Below are 18,227 nucleotides of genomic sequence, written 5' to 3' on the forward strand. Positions count from 1 at the left end.
AAGTTTAAAAAAGAAAGTGATTAACATATTATTAACATTATAAGCAAGTGACTACCATGTCGTTAGCATGATTAGCAAAGTTGTTAACATGTTTCTAGAATGTTGAGAGCATGATTTTAGCATGATTAGCATTTTGCTAGCATGTGACTAGCATGTTTCTAGCATGATTAGCATGTTGCTAGCATGTCGCTAACATTTTGCTAGCATAATTAGCATGTTGCTAGCATGTTTGTAGCATGATTAGCATGTTGCTAACATGTTTCTAGCATGATTAGCATTTGGCTAGCATGTCTCTAGCATGTTGTTAGCATGTTTCGAGCATGATTAGCATGTTGCTAGTATGTCGCTAACATTTTGCTAGCATGATTAGCATGTTGCTAGCATGTTTGTAGCATGATTAGCATGTTGTTAACATTTTAGTAGCATGATTAGCATGTGGCTAGCATGTCTCTAGCATGATTTTCATGTTGCTAGCATTTTATTAACATGATTAGCAAGTGACTAGCATGTCGTTAGCATGTTTGTAGCATGATTAGCATTTTGCTAGCATGATTAGCATGTTGCTAGCATTCCACTAGCATGTTTGTAGAATGATTAGCATGTTGTTAACATTTCGCTAGCATTTTGTTAGCATGATTAGCATTTTGCTAATATGTTTGTAGCATGATTAGCATGTTGCTAGCATGTCGCTAGCATGTTTGTAGCATTATTAGCATTTTGCTAACATGTTTCTAGTATGATTAGCATGTTGCTAGCATGTTGCTAACATTTTTGTAGCATGATTAGCATGTTGTTAGCATGTAACTAACATTTTGCTAGCATGATTAGCATGTTGCTAGCATGTTTCTAGCATGATTAGCATGTGGCTAGCATGTCTCTAGCATGTTGTTAGCATGTTTCTAGCATGATTAGCATGTTGCTAGCATGTCGCTAACATTTTGCTAGCATGATTAGCATGTTGCTAGCATGTTTGTAGCATGATTAGCATGTTGCTAACACGTTTCTAGCATGATTAGCATGTGGATAGCATGTCTCTAGCATGTTGTTAGCATTTTTCTAGCATGATTAGCATGTTGATAGCATGTCGCTAACATTTTGCTAGCATGATTAGCATGTTGCTAGCATGTTTGTAGCATGATTAACATGTTTCTAACATGTTTCTAGCATTATTAGCATGTGGCTAGCATGTCTCTAGCATGTTGCTAGCATGTCGCTAACATTTTGCTAGCATGATTAGCATGTTGCTAGCATGTTTGTAGCATGATTAGCATGTTTCTAGCATGATTAGCATGTGGCTAGCATGTCTCTAGCATGTCGCTAACATTTTGCTAGCATGATTAGCATGTTGCTAGCATGTTTGTAGCATGATTAGCATGTTGCTAGCATTTTATTAACATGATTAGCAAGTGACTAGCATGTCATTAGCATGTTTGTAGCATGATTAACATGTTGCTAGTATGTCTCTAGCATGTTTTTAGAATGATTAGTATACAACTAGCATGTTGCTAGCATGATTAACATGTGACTAGCATGTGGCTAGCATGGCTAGCAAGTGACTAACATGTTTCTATGCTAATCCAGGTAAAACCAGTTGATTCAGTTAGAAACCAGCTAAGACCAGCGTGACAGTGGCCAAAACTACTTTAAAACCATGTTAAAAGCATGTTCTTGACATGATTATCAAGTTACTAACATGTTGTTAACATGTTTCTATGATAATCGAGCTAAAACCAGTTGATTCAGTTAGAAACCAGCTAAGACCAGCTTGACAGTGGCCAAAACCACTTTAAACCATGTTAGAAGTATGTTTCTAGTCTGATTAGCAAGTTACTAGCATGTTATTAACATGTTTCTATGATAATCTAGTTAAAACCAGTTGATTCAGTAAAGAAAACCACCTAAAACCAGCTAGGACCAGCTAAAGCCAGCTTGACAGTGGCCAAAACCACTTTAAACCATGTTAGAAGTATGTTTCTAGTCTGATTATCAAGTTACTAACATGTTGTTAACATGTTTCTATGATAATCTAGCTAAAACCAGTTGATTCAGTAAAGAAAACCAGCTAAAACCAGCTAAGACCAGCTAAAGCCAGCTTGACAGTGGCTAATACCACTTTAAACCATGTTAGAAGTATGTTTCTAGACTGATTAGCAAATTACTAACATGTTGTTAATATGTTTTTATGATAATCTAGCTAAAACCAGTTGATTCATTAAAGAAAACCACCTAAAACCAGCTAAGACCAGCTAAAGCCAGCTTGACAGTGGCCAAAACCACTTTAAACCATGTTAGAAGTATGTTTCTAGTCTGATTAGCAAGTAACTAGGATGTTGTTTTCATTTTTCTATACTAAACCACCTAAAACCAGCTAAGACCAGCTAAGGCCAGCATGACAGTGGCCGAAACCACTTTAAAACCATGTTATAGGCATGTTTCTAGTCTGATAAGTGAGTAACTAGCATGTTGTTAGCATGTTTCTATGCGAATCTGGCAAAAACCAGCTAAAAACAGTGGATTCAGTAAAAACCAGCTAAAACCCAGCTAAGACCAGCGTGAGAGTGGTCAAAACCACTTAAAAACCAGTTTGGGAGACTAGCCAAAACAACTGATCAGCTTAGGCTGGTTTTAGCTGTATTCTCAGTAGAGAGTTTTTAAGGTTTGCTATGGTAGTAGACAGCTTAAATATATTATAAGCCTTATTTTTCAAAAGTTTGTACCCCCTCAATGAAAGTCTATGGGATTTAAGGTGGTTTTGGTAGTCTGGTTTACGAAAACCATAAGCTGGATCAGTTAGAAAAGATATAGCAACCCGAGTCAGACCAGTCTGAAGGTCTGACCCGAGTTTGGTGGTTCTAGCTTGAAAGCTCTAGGAGGAGATAGTGTTTAAAATTTGGCTCAGAAGAATAATAATAATAAGATTAAATAGTAGATCAGTAAGTTGGCTTTTTCAAGCCAACTTAATGAGGATTAAAAAATGCTATAACAGCCGATCTCACAAACCTTATTAACTCCAGGATAATCATAATAGAAATCTATCATTTCACATTTCATCTCACCGATCAGCACCGCAAATCCATGCCACGCTGACAGTTTCAAAAACAACAATGATGATCAGTGGCAATGTGGCAGAATAGTCATCAAACATGGTCACGAAATAGTTGCCACTTCTCTGAGTGAATAGCAGGCAAATAAAGAGGCCCAGGATACAGCTACAAACTGCAAATTATACAATCATATTGCCAAGTTATTTGACTATAATAGCCAGGGTATAATAGCCTTTAGTATTAGTGTCTATTTGTGTGTACCTGTCAACATGGTCTTGTGGTACCCCAGCACTTTGAAGTTGTCCATGAGAGGGTAAGAATCCCCTGCATGGTGCCAAACATGGGGAGGGGGGGGCCAAATTCAGCAGCATGAGGAAGAACAAAGTCAACCAAAATGGACTTATTAGTAAATTATTTTTAGTAACAGGGATTTTTTTTTTTTTTTAAGAAATTAATACTTTTATTCAGCAAGGATGCATTAAATAAAATTTAAAGTGACAGTAAAGATATTAATAATGTTACGAATATATATATATATATATATATATATATATATATATATATATATATATATATATATATATATATATATATATATATATATATATTACTGACCTCAAACCTTTGAACAGTAATGTGTGTCCTATGGATCACAGAGCCATAACCCAGACCCAGAGCAAAAGAACACCTGTGTAGCAGCCTGACGCCACACCTGCACTTCCCCTCAAATCTCCAGCTAATAAACAGAATTGATTACACAATCACATTTAAATACTGCATTTGACATGCGTCTTAATTGCACTTTATGGGAGTAGTATGAGCTCTTGCTGTCACCTTAAGGTAAAACATATTTTTGTTGCCCTCTATTGTGCCATCCAACATAAGCCCTCTGATGAGAAAACAGATCAGCACAGCGTAAGGAAACACTGAGGAGAAATACATCACCTGGAGAAAAGTAGAGACAGATCATTCAATGGATGAACTTTCTGTGTAATAATTTCACTAAGAGACATCTGTTGATTCTATTCATTTACAAGTTGTTGCAACCATTTTTAATACACTGTGGAGACCAAATGTCACAGTACCTCACAAAGATAGTGAAACACTAGCATTGTAAGGAAAATGGCTTGATAAACATGACAAATGTAAAAGGTTAGGGGAAAGAAAATAGCAGTAGCTCAGTAACAAACAATGGATGTACAAGAAAAGTCCTCACCATAATAGAGAAAGAAACATGTGTATGTTGTATGTATGCTGTACCTTGGCAGAAGACTTGATGCTCTCGATCATTGCGAGACACACAATAGCCCAAGCTGCAAGCAAGCGATCGGTCATGATGGGGTTAAACTCTCCTGACTGATCTATGGAGTCTGAGATATCCAGAGCCTTCCAGAACCAGAAATACTTTAAAAAATAAAGATGACTGCACATTCCTTCACTAAGACAGGAAGATGAGATGTGTAACAAAACATGAAGAGCTCAGCTGAACACAGGCGACTGACAAACATTGAAGTGTTTATTTTGCCAAAAACTGTATTTCACATGAGATTTATCAACATACAGAGGTTCTTCTTGTGATTGTGAAACACAAAACCAGTTCTGTACAAGAACATTTTGGCCAGTTAATTGCTGATTTTCAATTGTTAGATATCAAAAAAGCTCTTTGAGTTGTAGCTTGTTTTCTAGCTAAGGCTCCCGACAGATGGAAACTTAATGTTTACAGTAAATTACAATATGTAAACATTTTTATTGGTTTTATGCAAAAACAAGTAAAAAAAAAAATCTTTATAATATCAAAAGTGGAACGATTTTATATCATAGCACCACACAAAAAAAGTATATTATTTTATATTTAATTTTATATTCCAATATATTTTACTGATGATGTAGTAACTAATTTAGTTATAGTTAAAGTGAAAAGCACTTCAAGTGCTGTACTATACTGTACTGTACTGTACTACTGAGGAACAGGACTGTAAAATAAAGTGCTACCCAGTTTTTTCCCCCTAAAATTTCTAAATCCCCTCTTTCTTACAATGTACATATGTCTTCTTAATTATATGACAGTATTTTCACTAAGACATTATTATTTACATTTAGGCATTTGGCAGACACTTTCATCCAATGTGACTTACAATTGGGGAATACATAAAGCGATTCTTAAAGAGGCAAAAAAGACACAGGAAGTGCTTGTAATACCAAGTTTTAGGCATCGATCAAAAACGTACAAGCTAGAAAGGGAATGAATAAATAAAGAGAAAGACAAAGTTTTTAATTTTTATTTAGGATTAGGTCAAGTAGCATCGAAAGAGATGTGTTTTCAGCTGTGCTTTCATTTGTAGAGGTTTGATTGTGCTTGATGAAAGTCTGGCCAGAAGAGCATTGCAGTAGTTTGTCCTAGAAATGACAAGGGCCTGGACAAGAAGTTGTGCAGCCTTCTCCGTTAGACAGGGCCTGATCTTTCTGATGTTCTGCAATCCAAACCTGCAAGATCAAGCAGTCTTTGCAATGTGGTCTTTGAAGGTCAGCTTGTCATCCAAGATTTCTGACCGTTAATGGGGTAATTGTAGTAGAACCTAGATAGTGAAATCATACTGTAGTAGTAAGATAAGAAGCTCAGTCTTTGCCAGGTTGAGCTGTAGGTGATGTTCTTTCATTCATGCTGAGATGTCCACTAGGCAGCCTGAGATCCGTGCAGCTACCATTGGATCATCTGGTTGAAATGAGAGATAGAGTCGTGTGTCATCAGCATAGCAATGGTAGGAGAAACCATGTGCCTGTATGATGGGACCCAGTGATATAGAGAGAAGAGGAGAGGTCCAGAACTGATCCCTGAGGAACCCCAGTAATAAGTTTATGTGCTCTGGATACCTCCTACTAATACTGGATACTAATCAAGACACAACAGGTGGCACAGGTAAGGCAATCACGACAAAACTAGGATAACAAGGGGGCGGGGCAAGGGAACGAGACAAGGCCATGTGCTTGTACACAAAACACGTGTCTGTCATGATCCTGCCTCAAGACTAGAGGAAAGTCAGGACATGAAGGCAGAATCATGACATTTTTCTAATAATTTGTCAATAATTTTGGCTAAGTACAATGATAAATGACAGACTTGGCTTTTCAATTTTTCAATTACATTTTTTCAAAGTTTAAATGGGTCTGTATGCATGAAAATACATGTAGTTGCCTTTATTTTTCATGCTCTGAAATTTTCAGTTCGGAAAGTCATGCATCTGCAAATTTTCACAGCTATAAAGGCCATATGGGTAAATTTTAAATAGTAAGGTCAGCGATATTTACCCACTGTATGGAGAAGGGCCCAGCTCAGGTATCTAGCAGTAGTATAGATTTTAATGCAATGTCAACATTTGAGGCTATCTTAATGGAAAAACTTAGTTACAAAATATATGGGTTGCATAAATATAATAAAAACCAACAACAACAACAACAAAATATATATATATATATATATACAAAATGTTTTACCTTTAGATATGATTAAAAAATATATTATAATAATTTTGGTAAAATCTCAATAAACAAGTCCTTAAGTGAGCTTACTACATAAAAAATTATGTCTACTTGCATTAAAAGTTGGAGTGCTTGTCTCCGAATGTACAACTTTGGAAAAGAACACGCGGTAGGCCTACCGCCCTTTTGGGGTCTGCACTCTTCCCTTTAATATAAAAAAACCTACCTATATAAATACCTACAAAGTATTCAAAGAATGTATAAAGTCCCTTAGACTGATATTATATCACGCAGGGAGCTGCAATGGACATTAAAACGAGAGTTATGTATGGTAATAGCCTAGATGACCGATAAGCTCCATCTTGCGCCACGCCTCTTGTTTATATTTTGAATAAGCACTCGAAGGGCTGTGGGTACGTATAGATACTACATTTGCTACAAGAGCAGAAGTGAAGTAGCAAGCAAGCAGAAGAAGAAGGGGCACGTTAACAGGCGTTACATAACATCACTTATTCTGCCAATAAGGCCCATTGCACTTTTGTAACACACGAAGGCGCCATTGCCTTACCTGAGTCTTTCTCAAATTCTTACATTCAGAGCATCCTCAAGTGTTATTATTGCTGTCACGCTGCTTTACTGAAAGGCCTTAAGAGTTATATTATTATTATGGGACCGGATAATCATAGGCTGAGATGAAATTATGCAAGACTGACAGCGCTGGAGTTTAAAATTGAACTTAGTGAGTCGAATCTTTTGAATCTCACTGATTCGTTCAGTTTTTCTTCAGGCACTGATGCACTTCCCTGACTTGCGTTCAGTCTCGTGTGACATCAGAAGACCGGAAAAGCAAGCTCATGCAAAAAAACATGGTTTGGTTAAGTTGTATGCAGTGTCATTATGTAGTTTATTGTACTTTTTTATTTTTAACAAAAGTTCAGGGAATACTTGCTTGCTAATTCATATGAGGCAGTTGTAAAGAAATAAAACGGTGAAGACTGAAGACTGTACTTTCCTACAGGGGCGTCTATGGGCGTCATGTATTCATGATTTTTGAGGGGGCACATGGGGGCGGGGGGTATAAGTCATGTTGTCATGTGACACAGCAACTACGATAGCACTGTATATCTGAGATAGGCTTATGTTTTATTTATTTATTTTCCTTTTTATTCAAAACAATTCCAAACATGATAAATATATCAGGATAGATTCACATAGCTACACTGTACCTTAAGAGAATTAATCTGCATTTTGAATCTTTAAAGTGAATGATTAATTAAACACTCTGGAGTCTCTAAGATCCATTTACGCGCAAATTTTAATAGAAGTAAAAATTGGGAAAAGACTCGTGCCCCCTCATGCCCCCTCACTTTGAATGGGCATGACGCCCCTGCTTTCCTTAATGTCTGAATTTATGTAAATATTATCTATTACTTGATAAAGCAAAAGTCTTTTTTTTTTTTTTTAATCATTTACTCAACCTATTCGCTAAAATAAGAGTCTTTTCCCATTTTTTACTTCTATTAAAATTTTATTTTAAAATCTTAGAGACTCCAGAGTGTTTAATTAATCATTCACTTTGAAGATTCAAAATGCATATGAATTATCTTAAGTACAGTGTAGCACTGTGAATGAGAGGAAAGAGGAAATGCAAGTACAAAAATTGTCATGTGAAAATTGATTCACAGTTCCTGGCAGGTTAACCAGCATGTGCTTTACCTGGCAAAGCATCCAAGGCAAGAATTCATATCAAAATGACACAATCTCTGCAAGTGAGAGGTTTTGTAAGTGTGGGAGTGTATGTTTACTTGAGAAGTTGTTCTAATAATAGTTGTCCTTATTTTGACAGCACACATCACATAAATTGACCCAGATTCACGAAAGTATTTCAAATAGATTAAACACTGAGGTAATAGCATTTTTTACACCTGTGAATGACAGAGAAACAGTGGAAGAGAAATAAAATAAAGAAAGAAAGAGGGAGGGTATGAGAAGAATGACAGATCTAGACAAACAAGCTTAGCCTGAACACACTGAACTGAAGCAGCCACTGATGCAGTTCTTTGCCGAAGACTCTGTGGCTGTGTGAGTATTACATTTTTTCCACTTGTCTTTATGTGTGAAGACATATGTGTATGTGGTGTTTTACATATTTATCTGAATATATTCTAATATCTATTTTGGACCCCTCAAGGTTTCTTATAAAAATCTTAGCCTGGTGAAGATCTGTTGCGTTTATAGTCTCTCAGAGGTATGTGAGAGGAATGCATTCATCAGAATGTATTAACACAGGTTTCTATGCTCTTCATATCCTGAAACTCAGAAGAGAGAGAGAGAGAGAGAGAGAGAGAGAGAGAAAGAGAGAGAGAGAGGAAGTCCAGGTTTACTTATTAAACAGATCAACTTGTTTTTCTTGTTCTTGCATTTCTCTATTAGGTGTATACAGAAGATGTGACAGAAGGAGGTGCACACATCCAAAACACGGTAAGACTTTTAAACCAGCCAATTAAATCTTTATAATAATGCCATGGAAACTTACACTTTATATTAATACAGTACTAGCAATTTTGGCAACAGGTGTATTATGTTTTTATAGTCGCATAGTTGTGATGCACACAGATGCTTTCCCCTGAAGGATTGAAAAGTATTACTTCATCTATAGCAATGTTCATCGCGTTGTAATCTCTTGTCCAAGAGCTATATTTTGTGTCTTGTACCTATTCTTTGGCGATACAATGACATGACAGTGTGAATTCAAGCAAGTCATTGAATAGATCTCTGCTAATAATAGCAGCTGTGTTAAAAATCCTGGGCACTCCTCCTAAACAACACAAGAGTGTTTAGCCAACGCAGTGATTTTGACATGGTGATTGTGAGTTTTTAATCTGGTTCTTGGAGATTTATACTTGCAATTTTCAGGAATATAGTGGGTGTCCAAAAATCTGAAATCCAGGTATTCAAAATCTAATCTTAACCTTGGAATAAAAAAATTATGATTTTGAAACGTTTTAAACATTACATTAAGAAGTATTATGGCATAAAATGAAGATCAAATTGTTTAGATTCTGCACTATTTCTAGGTCACTTAAGTACATTTGTGGCATCGATCATGTCTTATTGTATATTTACAGTGAGATACTTCTGCCTCCACTGAAGCACAAGATGTCTATGGATCATCTCAAATCATGCTGGAGAAAATGATCACTCAATTTTACACAAACTTGTTATTGCAGTCTATTGCCTATATCATTTAATTTATTTATTTCCAACTATCCATGCATCTTCCTAACTGCTTGTCCTACGTACAGTGATAAAGAAAAGAATCACCCCCTTTAAAATAATCACATTTTGTTGCTTTGACACCAACATGTCAGAAAAAAAAACAGAATCACTGAATTGGAAAAAGAGCTTTCCTGGAGCATTTCAGTCCTTGGTAGTGCAACTGAAGCAAACAATCAACTATGGGTGGGAAAGCACTGTTAAAAGATCTCCGGGGTAAAGTTGTGGACAGGCAAAAATCAGGAAATGGATACAAAAAATCTCAAAGGTTTTATCACTGCTTAGAAGCACCGTGAAATCTATATTTAAGAAGTGGAAGGTATTTGGTAAAACACAGACCCTCCCTGGATCAGGACGTCACTCCAAACTGGATGAAAGAGCCAAGATGAAACTGCTCAGAGAGGCGACCAAAAGACCCACAGCAACTCTGAAGCAGCTGCAGGAATTTATGACAAAGAGTGATGATTGTGTGCAAGCGACATAATATATCAAATTCTCACAAATGTGGCTTGTATGGGAGGGTTGTAAGAATACTTTCTCAAAAAAGGACTCATGCATTCCAGACTGAGCTTTGCTAAAATGCACCTTGAAGATTCTGAGGCAGATGAGACTAAAATTGTATTATTTGTACTCAACACCAATTGAAATGTCTGGCAGAAATCCAGTACAGCTCACCGTCCAGAGTCACAGCATTCCTCCAGTAAAGCATGGAGGTGGTAGGATCCTGTTCTGAGTGTTTCTCTGCAGAAGGGACTGGAGCACTTGTCAGGGTTGAAGAAAAATAGATGGGGCAAAATACTGCCAAATTCTGCCCTCTGCCAGAAAATTGTCAATGAGAAGAAGTTTCACCTTCCAACATGACAATGACCCAAAGCACACAGCAGAACTGAGCACACAGAGGTTGAAGGAGAAAAAGGTGAATGTCCTTACATGGCCCAGTCAGAGTTCAGACTTAAACCCCACTGAAAATATGTGCAACGACTTGAAGATTGCAGTCCACAAAAGCTCTGGTGTTATATCTTTCACTTGGATGTTATACGTTGCACTGAGTGAATACAGCTGGATAAAACAAAAACTGTCTTCATTTCAGGATGCAAAGCAACAAAATGTGATTATTTTAATGTGTGGTGATTCTTTTCTATACACACTGTATATAGGGCACATACAAATAAATATTTTGAACAAGTGGTCTCAGACTTTCAAATTCATCCGTAAAAGTTTAGTTGTAAATTTTGACTATTATTATAATTGTATATATTTAGGCCAGACAAATAGGACCCCCCGATACAACCTGCAAGAAAGAGAATGTTGGATAAGGTTGGCTAAATGGATGGGCAAGGAAGGAAAGAGTGGGTTCAAGAGAAAGAAACAAACAGTACGGTATGAGGTGGCCTGATATATGGAGGTTTCGGGAAGACAAGTGATCATTTGGGGCATGCCCTGCTCCTGAACATCTTTTATCCAATTAAATCCATTTGAGTGAAAATCTCAACAAAAAAAAAAATCTGAACAGGCGTGTCTTAATTTTTTCGAGTTGTTGTAGCCCAAGTCCCAAAGCTTAGTTTATTAAACCATTTAAAGAGATTCTCTCTGGCCCCTTGGCATAGTCTTCTCACTTTTTTTGTCTGCCTGCCAGCTCAGTTCTGAAATTCTGTCTTCAATTTCTAATGTTTTCTCCCCAATAGTCCACTACACAAAAATCCTCTTTGATAATTGGGTTCTGGTAGCAAAATGCTGTTTAACTAAATGTTTAGTCCTACATAAAGTAATGACCAAGGAACTGTAAATATAATTAGTAGAAAATAAGTAGAAAACAAGATTTCAGACATTGTTTGTTCTCTTAAATGAATTTGAATAGCAACAGATGTGCCCATGCCATGATTTTGTGAGCAGGTGATCAGGTTTATCACTGTCTATATAACTTTCTATGTTTTTTGTCTTTTCTATTTTCATGCTTTTGCTTTCAAAGATGGCTGCTCCCACAGTTATCCCTAGGAGACAGTCTAAGTCTACAAATGACACAGCTGCTAACTTACATCCCATAGGTGTAAATGCATGTGGGTATATGTCTATTTTCTGTATGTCTATTTGATCAAATATATACGCAATGACAATATAACATATAATTATATATAATATTTAAATTTTTTTATAATTTATGTCAATTTGTGTGTATTTCATTGCTCTATACTTGTATCTTTTCTTAGTAAACGGAGGAAACAGAGTGAAAACAGATCTAATGCATGCACAGAGAGAAGTTGTAAGTATAGGACACTGCCTGTTGTATAGAATGCATACCTAAAAAATTTACATTTAATTTGGTAATAAAGTAGACCAGGGCTAGATGTCACACTTTTTACACCTGTGAAAATTTCTGAAGGTTATTTATTTAAAAAGAGATTAAAAAGAGGGTGTATAGACACATTTTCAACATTATTGCTCAGAAACATTGTAAACAAGTACATTGAATGCATGTTCACCTTTATGACAACAGGCCCCACTATTAGGGTATATGGGGTAAGTTTTCACTTTGAAACCTGTCATTAAACGTCCTATTCTATATTTAGCAAAACAACACATATAAAAAGATAAAGCAGTTCATAACAAAATGTAAAACATAGCATTGAAATGTTTTTAAGTACAACAATGTACAGCATTTAAGAAACTGATTTTGCCTGACCTGAAAAAATATGATGTTACAGGGATTTTAGCTTTAGAGAAAGGACATGGAAGTGCTTGAGGTGTTTGTGTAATTGGACTCATTGCTTGAAACCTCCTTTTTTATCCCCCCTGTCGTAGGAGTTGGTGAATCGCTGTTTTGCTGATGTGGAGCGGTTCATGGCCCGTCTGCAGGAGACAGCTGAGGCTAAGCACATTCTAGAGCAACAGAGCATTAAGAAGAATAGCAAAAAGAATAAGAAGAAAAGCAAGAAGAAGAAACAGCAGGATGGTGAGAGAGTCGACCTCCATAATTCTCAAGCCTATCCAAGCCCTTCAGAAACACAATAAATCATTAATCTTAAACATCTTTGTTTGTAGAAAGCCCTCTCACACAAAGCGGGACCCCGCCATCAGAACAAGAATTTGTGGATATTTTTCAGAAGATTAAATATTCTGTCTGTCTACTGGTAAGGTGACGAATTAGACAAATGTGTCTAAATATTGCCTTATATCCCCCAAAAGGGAGGTGTTTTATTCTCCAGTTATTTTTTTGCAATTTCGTTTGGTTGCTTGAATAGTAGAGCAGAAATGACAGCTTTAATAGCTTCATAAAACTACTGTGCTTGACAAGTGTGTGTGTGTGTCTGTGTTGTAGGATCGGCTGAAGATGAAAATCTCAGAACCAACCGCAGAAGAACTCTTGCACCATGTCTTCATCCCTTTGCAATTGGTAAGAGTATCACACACACACACACACACACACACACAAACATACACACACAGCAGACATACAGAGAGACAAACCCAAACCCAAACTAACACTCACATGCCTAATTCAAAATCTATTATACCTAGAATTTAGCAACATAGGTATAACTTCGCCTAACTCGAAAAGAACAGAGGTTAAGTTTTTCCACAAAGTAAGGAAAGAATTTGTAATTGCCATATGGTGTTTATGGTTTGTTGTATGTTCACCAGATGGTAAAGACCACAGGTGGTCCTGAGTTGGCAGCAACAGTCTCCAGCCCCGCTATGACCAGTGGAGCAATCTCTCTACTACAGCAGAACCTCAGTGAACAAGAGAAACAACTGTGGAATTCACTCGGGTCAAACTGGACCGTGTCATCGTCAGTAACAAAACTGTAGCTGGAAATCACTATTAGAATAAACGACCAAATAGATATCTACTTTAAGTTTGAACCTCACTTAAAAAGATATTACACCCAAAAACACACATTCTGTTTTATTTACTCACCCTAATGTTGTTCCAAACCTGTATATAACTTTTTTTTGCTTTGCACAAAAAAGAACATAACATAAGTTCTAATTGTATATTATAGAATATTACTTATTTTGATTATACTGAGTTCAAAATTATCTATAAAAACTTTTCATTACATACAAAAAATATTACATATATATTCAATTTTTTCACAAAATATATAATTTTCTGTTTCTGTCACAGGCCATAATACTAATCTTGAAATCAGGGTTAGGCATAAAGTAATGTCTTCATAATCATTCATACATGTGAAAATTGCCTGAGAATTAAACAAATAGTAACATGACTCAGAGGAAGATAGGAATCATGTCTTTGTGGCTTTTTTATTATTAATTTTGGACAAGACTTATTCACCTTACAAATTACTATCGAAAGCAAAATGCTCTCAAAATTTTATAAGAAAGTGAGGGACTACCGGAATTTTGGAAACAACCCCAAAATGAATAACAAACAACTAAATATGATGCAGGGTGGTGTATTATTATATTTAATATGATGCAGGGTGGTGTATTATTATATTTAACGGGGAAAGGAGTGTTTGAGAAGGAAGGAAAAGCACATTATAAAACAATTTAAATTCTCTATTAAGGGCGCTGTTTTGTTTTAACTAATGAAGATTGTTAAATTAACTCCAGTTTGTGTTTGTCAGCCCTCAACTCGGCAAGACATACACACCTGTCTTTCTGGATGGTTGGCAGCCAATGACCATAGACGCATACGGACAACCCATTGAGGACCCCATAGAGTCCCAGCACAAATATGAAGCCCTAATGCAGCAGGTATGAAACCTCACACTCACTGATATAAACACAGCCATAATACAAACCACCTTCAGTTCCTTCTTTTCTCTTTCCACGTGTCATTGATCAGGCACGTCTATCTGGATACCAGGAACATGACGGGTTAGTATTGACCAGTCAGCTGTGTGTGTGTGTGTGTGTGTGAGTGCGGTGTCTTTGTGATGCCACGTTGTTTCATTGTGTGTGATTTTGGTTTAGGATGGAAGACTCCTTGCCTCTTCATGAAGAAAGGCTGTACTCTTGCAGTTACGACTTTGTGGCACGAAACAGTAGTGAACTCTCAGTTTTACATGGAGAAACTCTGGAGGTATCTTGCATAGACATACATACAAGCAAGGCTTCCCTTTTTGTACTTGTTTTAATTCACATGTATTACGACTACAACTACACACAAAACTTTTTTGTTGTTTCTTGAACATTAAGTCAGTATAAGGATCATGTGACACTGAAGACTGGCGTGATGATGCAAAAAACTTTAAAATGTCATAAATGTCAATATATAAAAAAAACTGTTTCGTGAACGTGTTATTATAAAAAATAAAAATAAATGTATATTAAAAAGTCTATGTATGAAATGTCACGTTCCAAGCAACATGAGGATGGGTTCTTATTCACCACATATTTTCTGCTTATCTTAAGGAATAGCTTGAATAACACCAACTGAGAAACACTCCGTTTACTCCATTTACCCTTACTTTGTCCCCTCTGTGACTCTTATCCTCTCTGTCTTAGGTGTTAGAGTCATCAAAGCGATGGTGGAAATGTAGGAATGAATACGGCCAGATTGGTTTTGTTCCACATAATCTCCTCGAGCCAATCAATCACGCAGAAGTTGACTCTACCAACGTAGTAATGCGCAAGCATTCCATGGTAAAGTCATTCTGCGCTCACTCATGAAATCAGCAACACACTCACATGCTAAGTCACAAACTAATTCCTATAATATTTTCACAGAAAGCTCCTATTCCTCCCCCGGGGGGAGGGAGGGTCTCCTGTTATCTGCCCAGTTCAACTGCCAAAAATGCATTCCACTCTGATCCACGCCCCCAAAGTATGCCACCAATCGGAGACAACAGAGATAAAGGTAATGCTTATAACTGCATTAGTTGCAAATTAGTGACTTCTAACTATTTAACAAATAGCTTTTATTCAAAGTATGATTACAAGGACAGTTCTTCTGGAGTAAAAGTGAAATACCTTGAGGTTATGGGGGATGGTTAAGTCTTTATTTATCAGTGTTGTATGCCCCAAAATGAATGGCTTAGTGTCATTTCGAAAATGACTTTGCATTGTATTCATAAACATCTGACATCGTAAAACATAATTTTACTCCAATATTAGTATTTGACTCTGATTCTGATTGGTCATTTGTGACATTCTGCAGTCAAATATTTTTGTATAATGTCAGCAAAACTGTATGTTTGACCATTTGAACTTTGGAAAAATACTTTTATACTATGCCAGTTTCATTCTGGGTATTCTTTTCTCTTCACATAATTAAATCTTAATTCAATTCAAATCAATATCAATCAATATCAATATATTTGTTTTTATAGTAAATAATAAGAAATATTGATTTAAATAACAATTGTTATTTATATGTATGGATTTTTTCTTTTGGTAAATAGTTGTTTAAGAAGCTGGATACTGTAGAGTCATATGATCAGTATCATAAAACAAAATAAAACCCTTTCAGAATTATACTATTGTAATTTTAGTATTATTTATGTATTATTATATATACCATTTTTATTAATATTTTTTTTGTCTTTTATCGGTTTTTGTTTACATATAGTTTTAATATTTTTTTTTTTTTTTTAGTTTTGAAATTGTATTACTTAAATTTGAAGCAGGCAACAGTTTTAACTTTTTCAGTTAATATATCTGTTTTAATTTATCACAGCTCATTTCAATTACCAAAAGCATTTTTTATAGTTTTAGTAAAAAATAAAAAAACTGAATGAAATTAAATCTCTCTGGGATTTTTTTTTAATAATCCCTGGGTGCCGCAGCATAAATGGCTGCCCACTGCCTCGGGTGTGTGTGTTCACTGCTGTGTGTGTGCACTTTGGATGGGTTAAATGCAAAGCATGAATTCTGAGTATGGGTCACCGTTTTTGAATGTATGTCACGTCACTTTCACTTTCATAATGGCTGACTGACTGTACACTATCCCTCATATTTATAGCACAATTGTTTATACACTTTTTTATTTGCAAAGGTTTTTTTTAATTTCTTAGTGTAATTTATATATGTGTTAACAGCAATGTTGATGAATGGTGAGCTCTTGCAGCGATTGGCTAATGGTAAATCGGCATCAGCACGTCCAGTGGTAATTAACAAAGCAAATGAGACCACCTCACCACTGTACTACCACTCCTCTCAAGCTGAGGTTCAGGGGTGGCTCAGGGCCAAAGGCTTCAATGATTCGTGAGTCAAATACACACATCACATGAACACAACTATCTGGAGCTGAAACTGATCTGAGACATATGCTCATGTGTTCATGTACTCATCTGTGTCTCAGCACTGTACAGAGTCTGGGTGTCCTAACGGGAGCTCAGCTCTTCTCTCTGAATAAGGACGAGCTGCGTGCCGTTTGTCCAGAAGAGGGAACCAGAGTATACAGCCAGATCATGGTGCAGAAATCACTGCTGGAGGTAAACCACTCACTCCCAGACACATTCTCACAAAACACCTCTCATGCCTTCTCATTTTCCTCTCTGGCAGTTTCAGTTGTCAGGCCTCAATTAATAGAAAATGGATCTTCTGACTATGTCAGTGACCTTCGTCTGGGGATAGTTACTGTGTATATTAATGGTGGATTAGTGGAAATAAACATTTTTATGATTTTGAAAAATCTAAATATCAAACAAAAAAACATTATAACTTAAAATGAAGAATATTTCATTTGAATTAAATCTTTAACTGGGTCATTCAAGCAAAAGCATTTTAAAATTGCTGCATTAATAGTTAAATAGTAAAATAATTGTAATGTGGTTAAAAAGGAGCATTTTGTTTACAGTGTAGAAGTCATTTGTAAGAACATTTCAAAGGTTATGTTTAAGGTGACTGGAATTTACTGAACAAACAGGAGGGAGATCAGCAGAAATACATGATGATTGTCTTCATATCTTTCTTCTCATCGCTCTGTTTCAGGATGAGAGGAAAGCCACTGAGCTGGAGGCCATAATGAAGAAACAGAAGATGAAGGTTGATCTGAAAGCAGAGGGTGGAGAATTTTAATGGATATCACTTTCACTCACACATTCAGACAAGCATTTCTGCTAATGCTTTTACAGACGTGTGGCATGAATTAAGATCTTTTTAACCATAATGATATTGGTTTAGTCATTGAAAATGGATCTATTTCATCATTACCACTCACCATATAGAAATTAAAACGTGTATTCCTTTATGTATTGTATTTCAACTATAAATAAAATTGATGAAAAATACTGATGGTAGACATATTACACAAAACCATCTTTTTTTTTCTTTTTATACACATGATACAACCTGAGCACACTGGTTACTATATACCATAATGCAACTGTACACAGCTTGACCTTTACATTGTTCATTTAATGAAATTAAAGTGATTTTAACATCTACTTTTTAATGTATTGTTTGATTACACTACAAGTTCAGAAAAAAATATATATTACAAATTAAAATGGTAATTGG

The 18,227-nt window shown here is 36.0% G+C and overlaps 1 protein-coding gene and 1 long non-coding RNA gene across 3 annotated transcripts; one reads left to right on the top strand and one right to left on the bottom strand.

Moving 5' to 3' along the window:
* Positions 1-3,062: 3,062 nt before the first annotated feature.
* LOC113041469 (uncharacterized) lies at positions 3,063-3,975 on the bottom strand. The gene is made up of 3 exons (XR_003275396.1): positions 3,879-3,975; positions 3,660-3,780; positions 3,063-3,216 (listed from the first exon to the last, which is right to left on the bottom strand). It is a non-coding gene; the product is annotated as an uncharacterized LOC113041469 (long non-coding RNA).
* A 4,513-nt stretch (positions 3,976-8,488) lies between these two features.
* On the top strand, positions 8,489-18,154 carry LOC113043485 (epidermal growth factor receptor kinase substrate 8-like protein 1). Of its 2 annotated transcripts, none has more exons than XM_026202911.1 (16): positions 8,489-8,603; positions 8,955-9,002; positions 11,767-11,854; positions 12,005-12,057; positions 12,597-12,747; positions 12,837-12,925; positions 13,114-13,188; positions 13,437-13,585; positions 14,390-14,519; positions 14,611-14,642; positions 14,739-14,847; positions 15,273-15,410; positions 15,495-15,624; positions 16,805-16,970; positions 17,068-17,200; positions 17,700-18,154. In XM_026202911.1, the coding sequence occupies exons 3-16, from the start codon at positions 11,767-11,769 to the stop codon at positions 17,784-17,786; spliced, it is 1,530 nt and encodes a 509-aa protein (XP_026058696.1). In that variant the 5' UTR covers positions 8,489-8,603; positions 8,955-9,002; the 3' UTR covers positions 17,787-18,154. The 2 variants fall into 2 exon arrangements, with proteins under 2 accessions (XP_026058696.1, XP_026058702.1); XM_026202917.1 differs by lacking the exon at positions 8,489-8,603 and adding an exon at positions 8,713-8,769.
* The last annotated feature ends 73 nt before the right edge of the window (positions 18,155-18,227 follow it).

The sequence above is a fragment of the Carassius auratus genome, chromosome 3 (genome assembly GCF_003368295.1).
Source record: "Carassius auratus strain Wakin chromosome 3, ASM336829v1, whole genome shotgun sequence".
NCBI classification, from domain to species: Eukaryota; Metazoa; Chordata; class Actinopteri; order Cypriniformes; family Cyprinidae; genus Carassius; species Carassius auratus.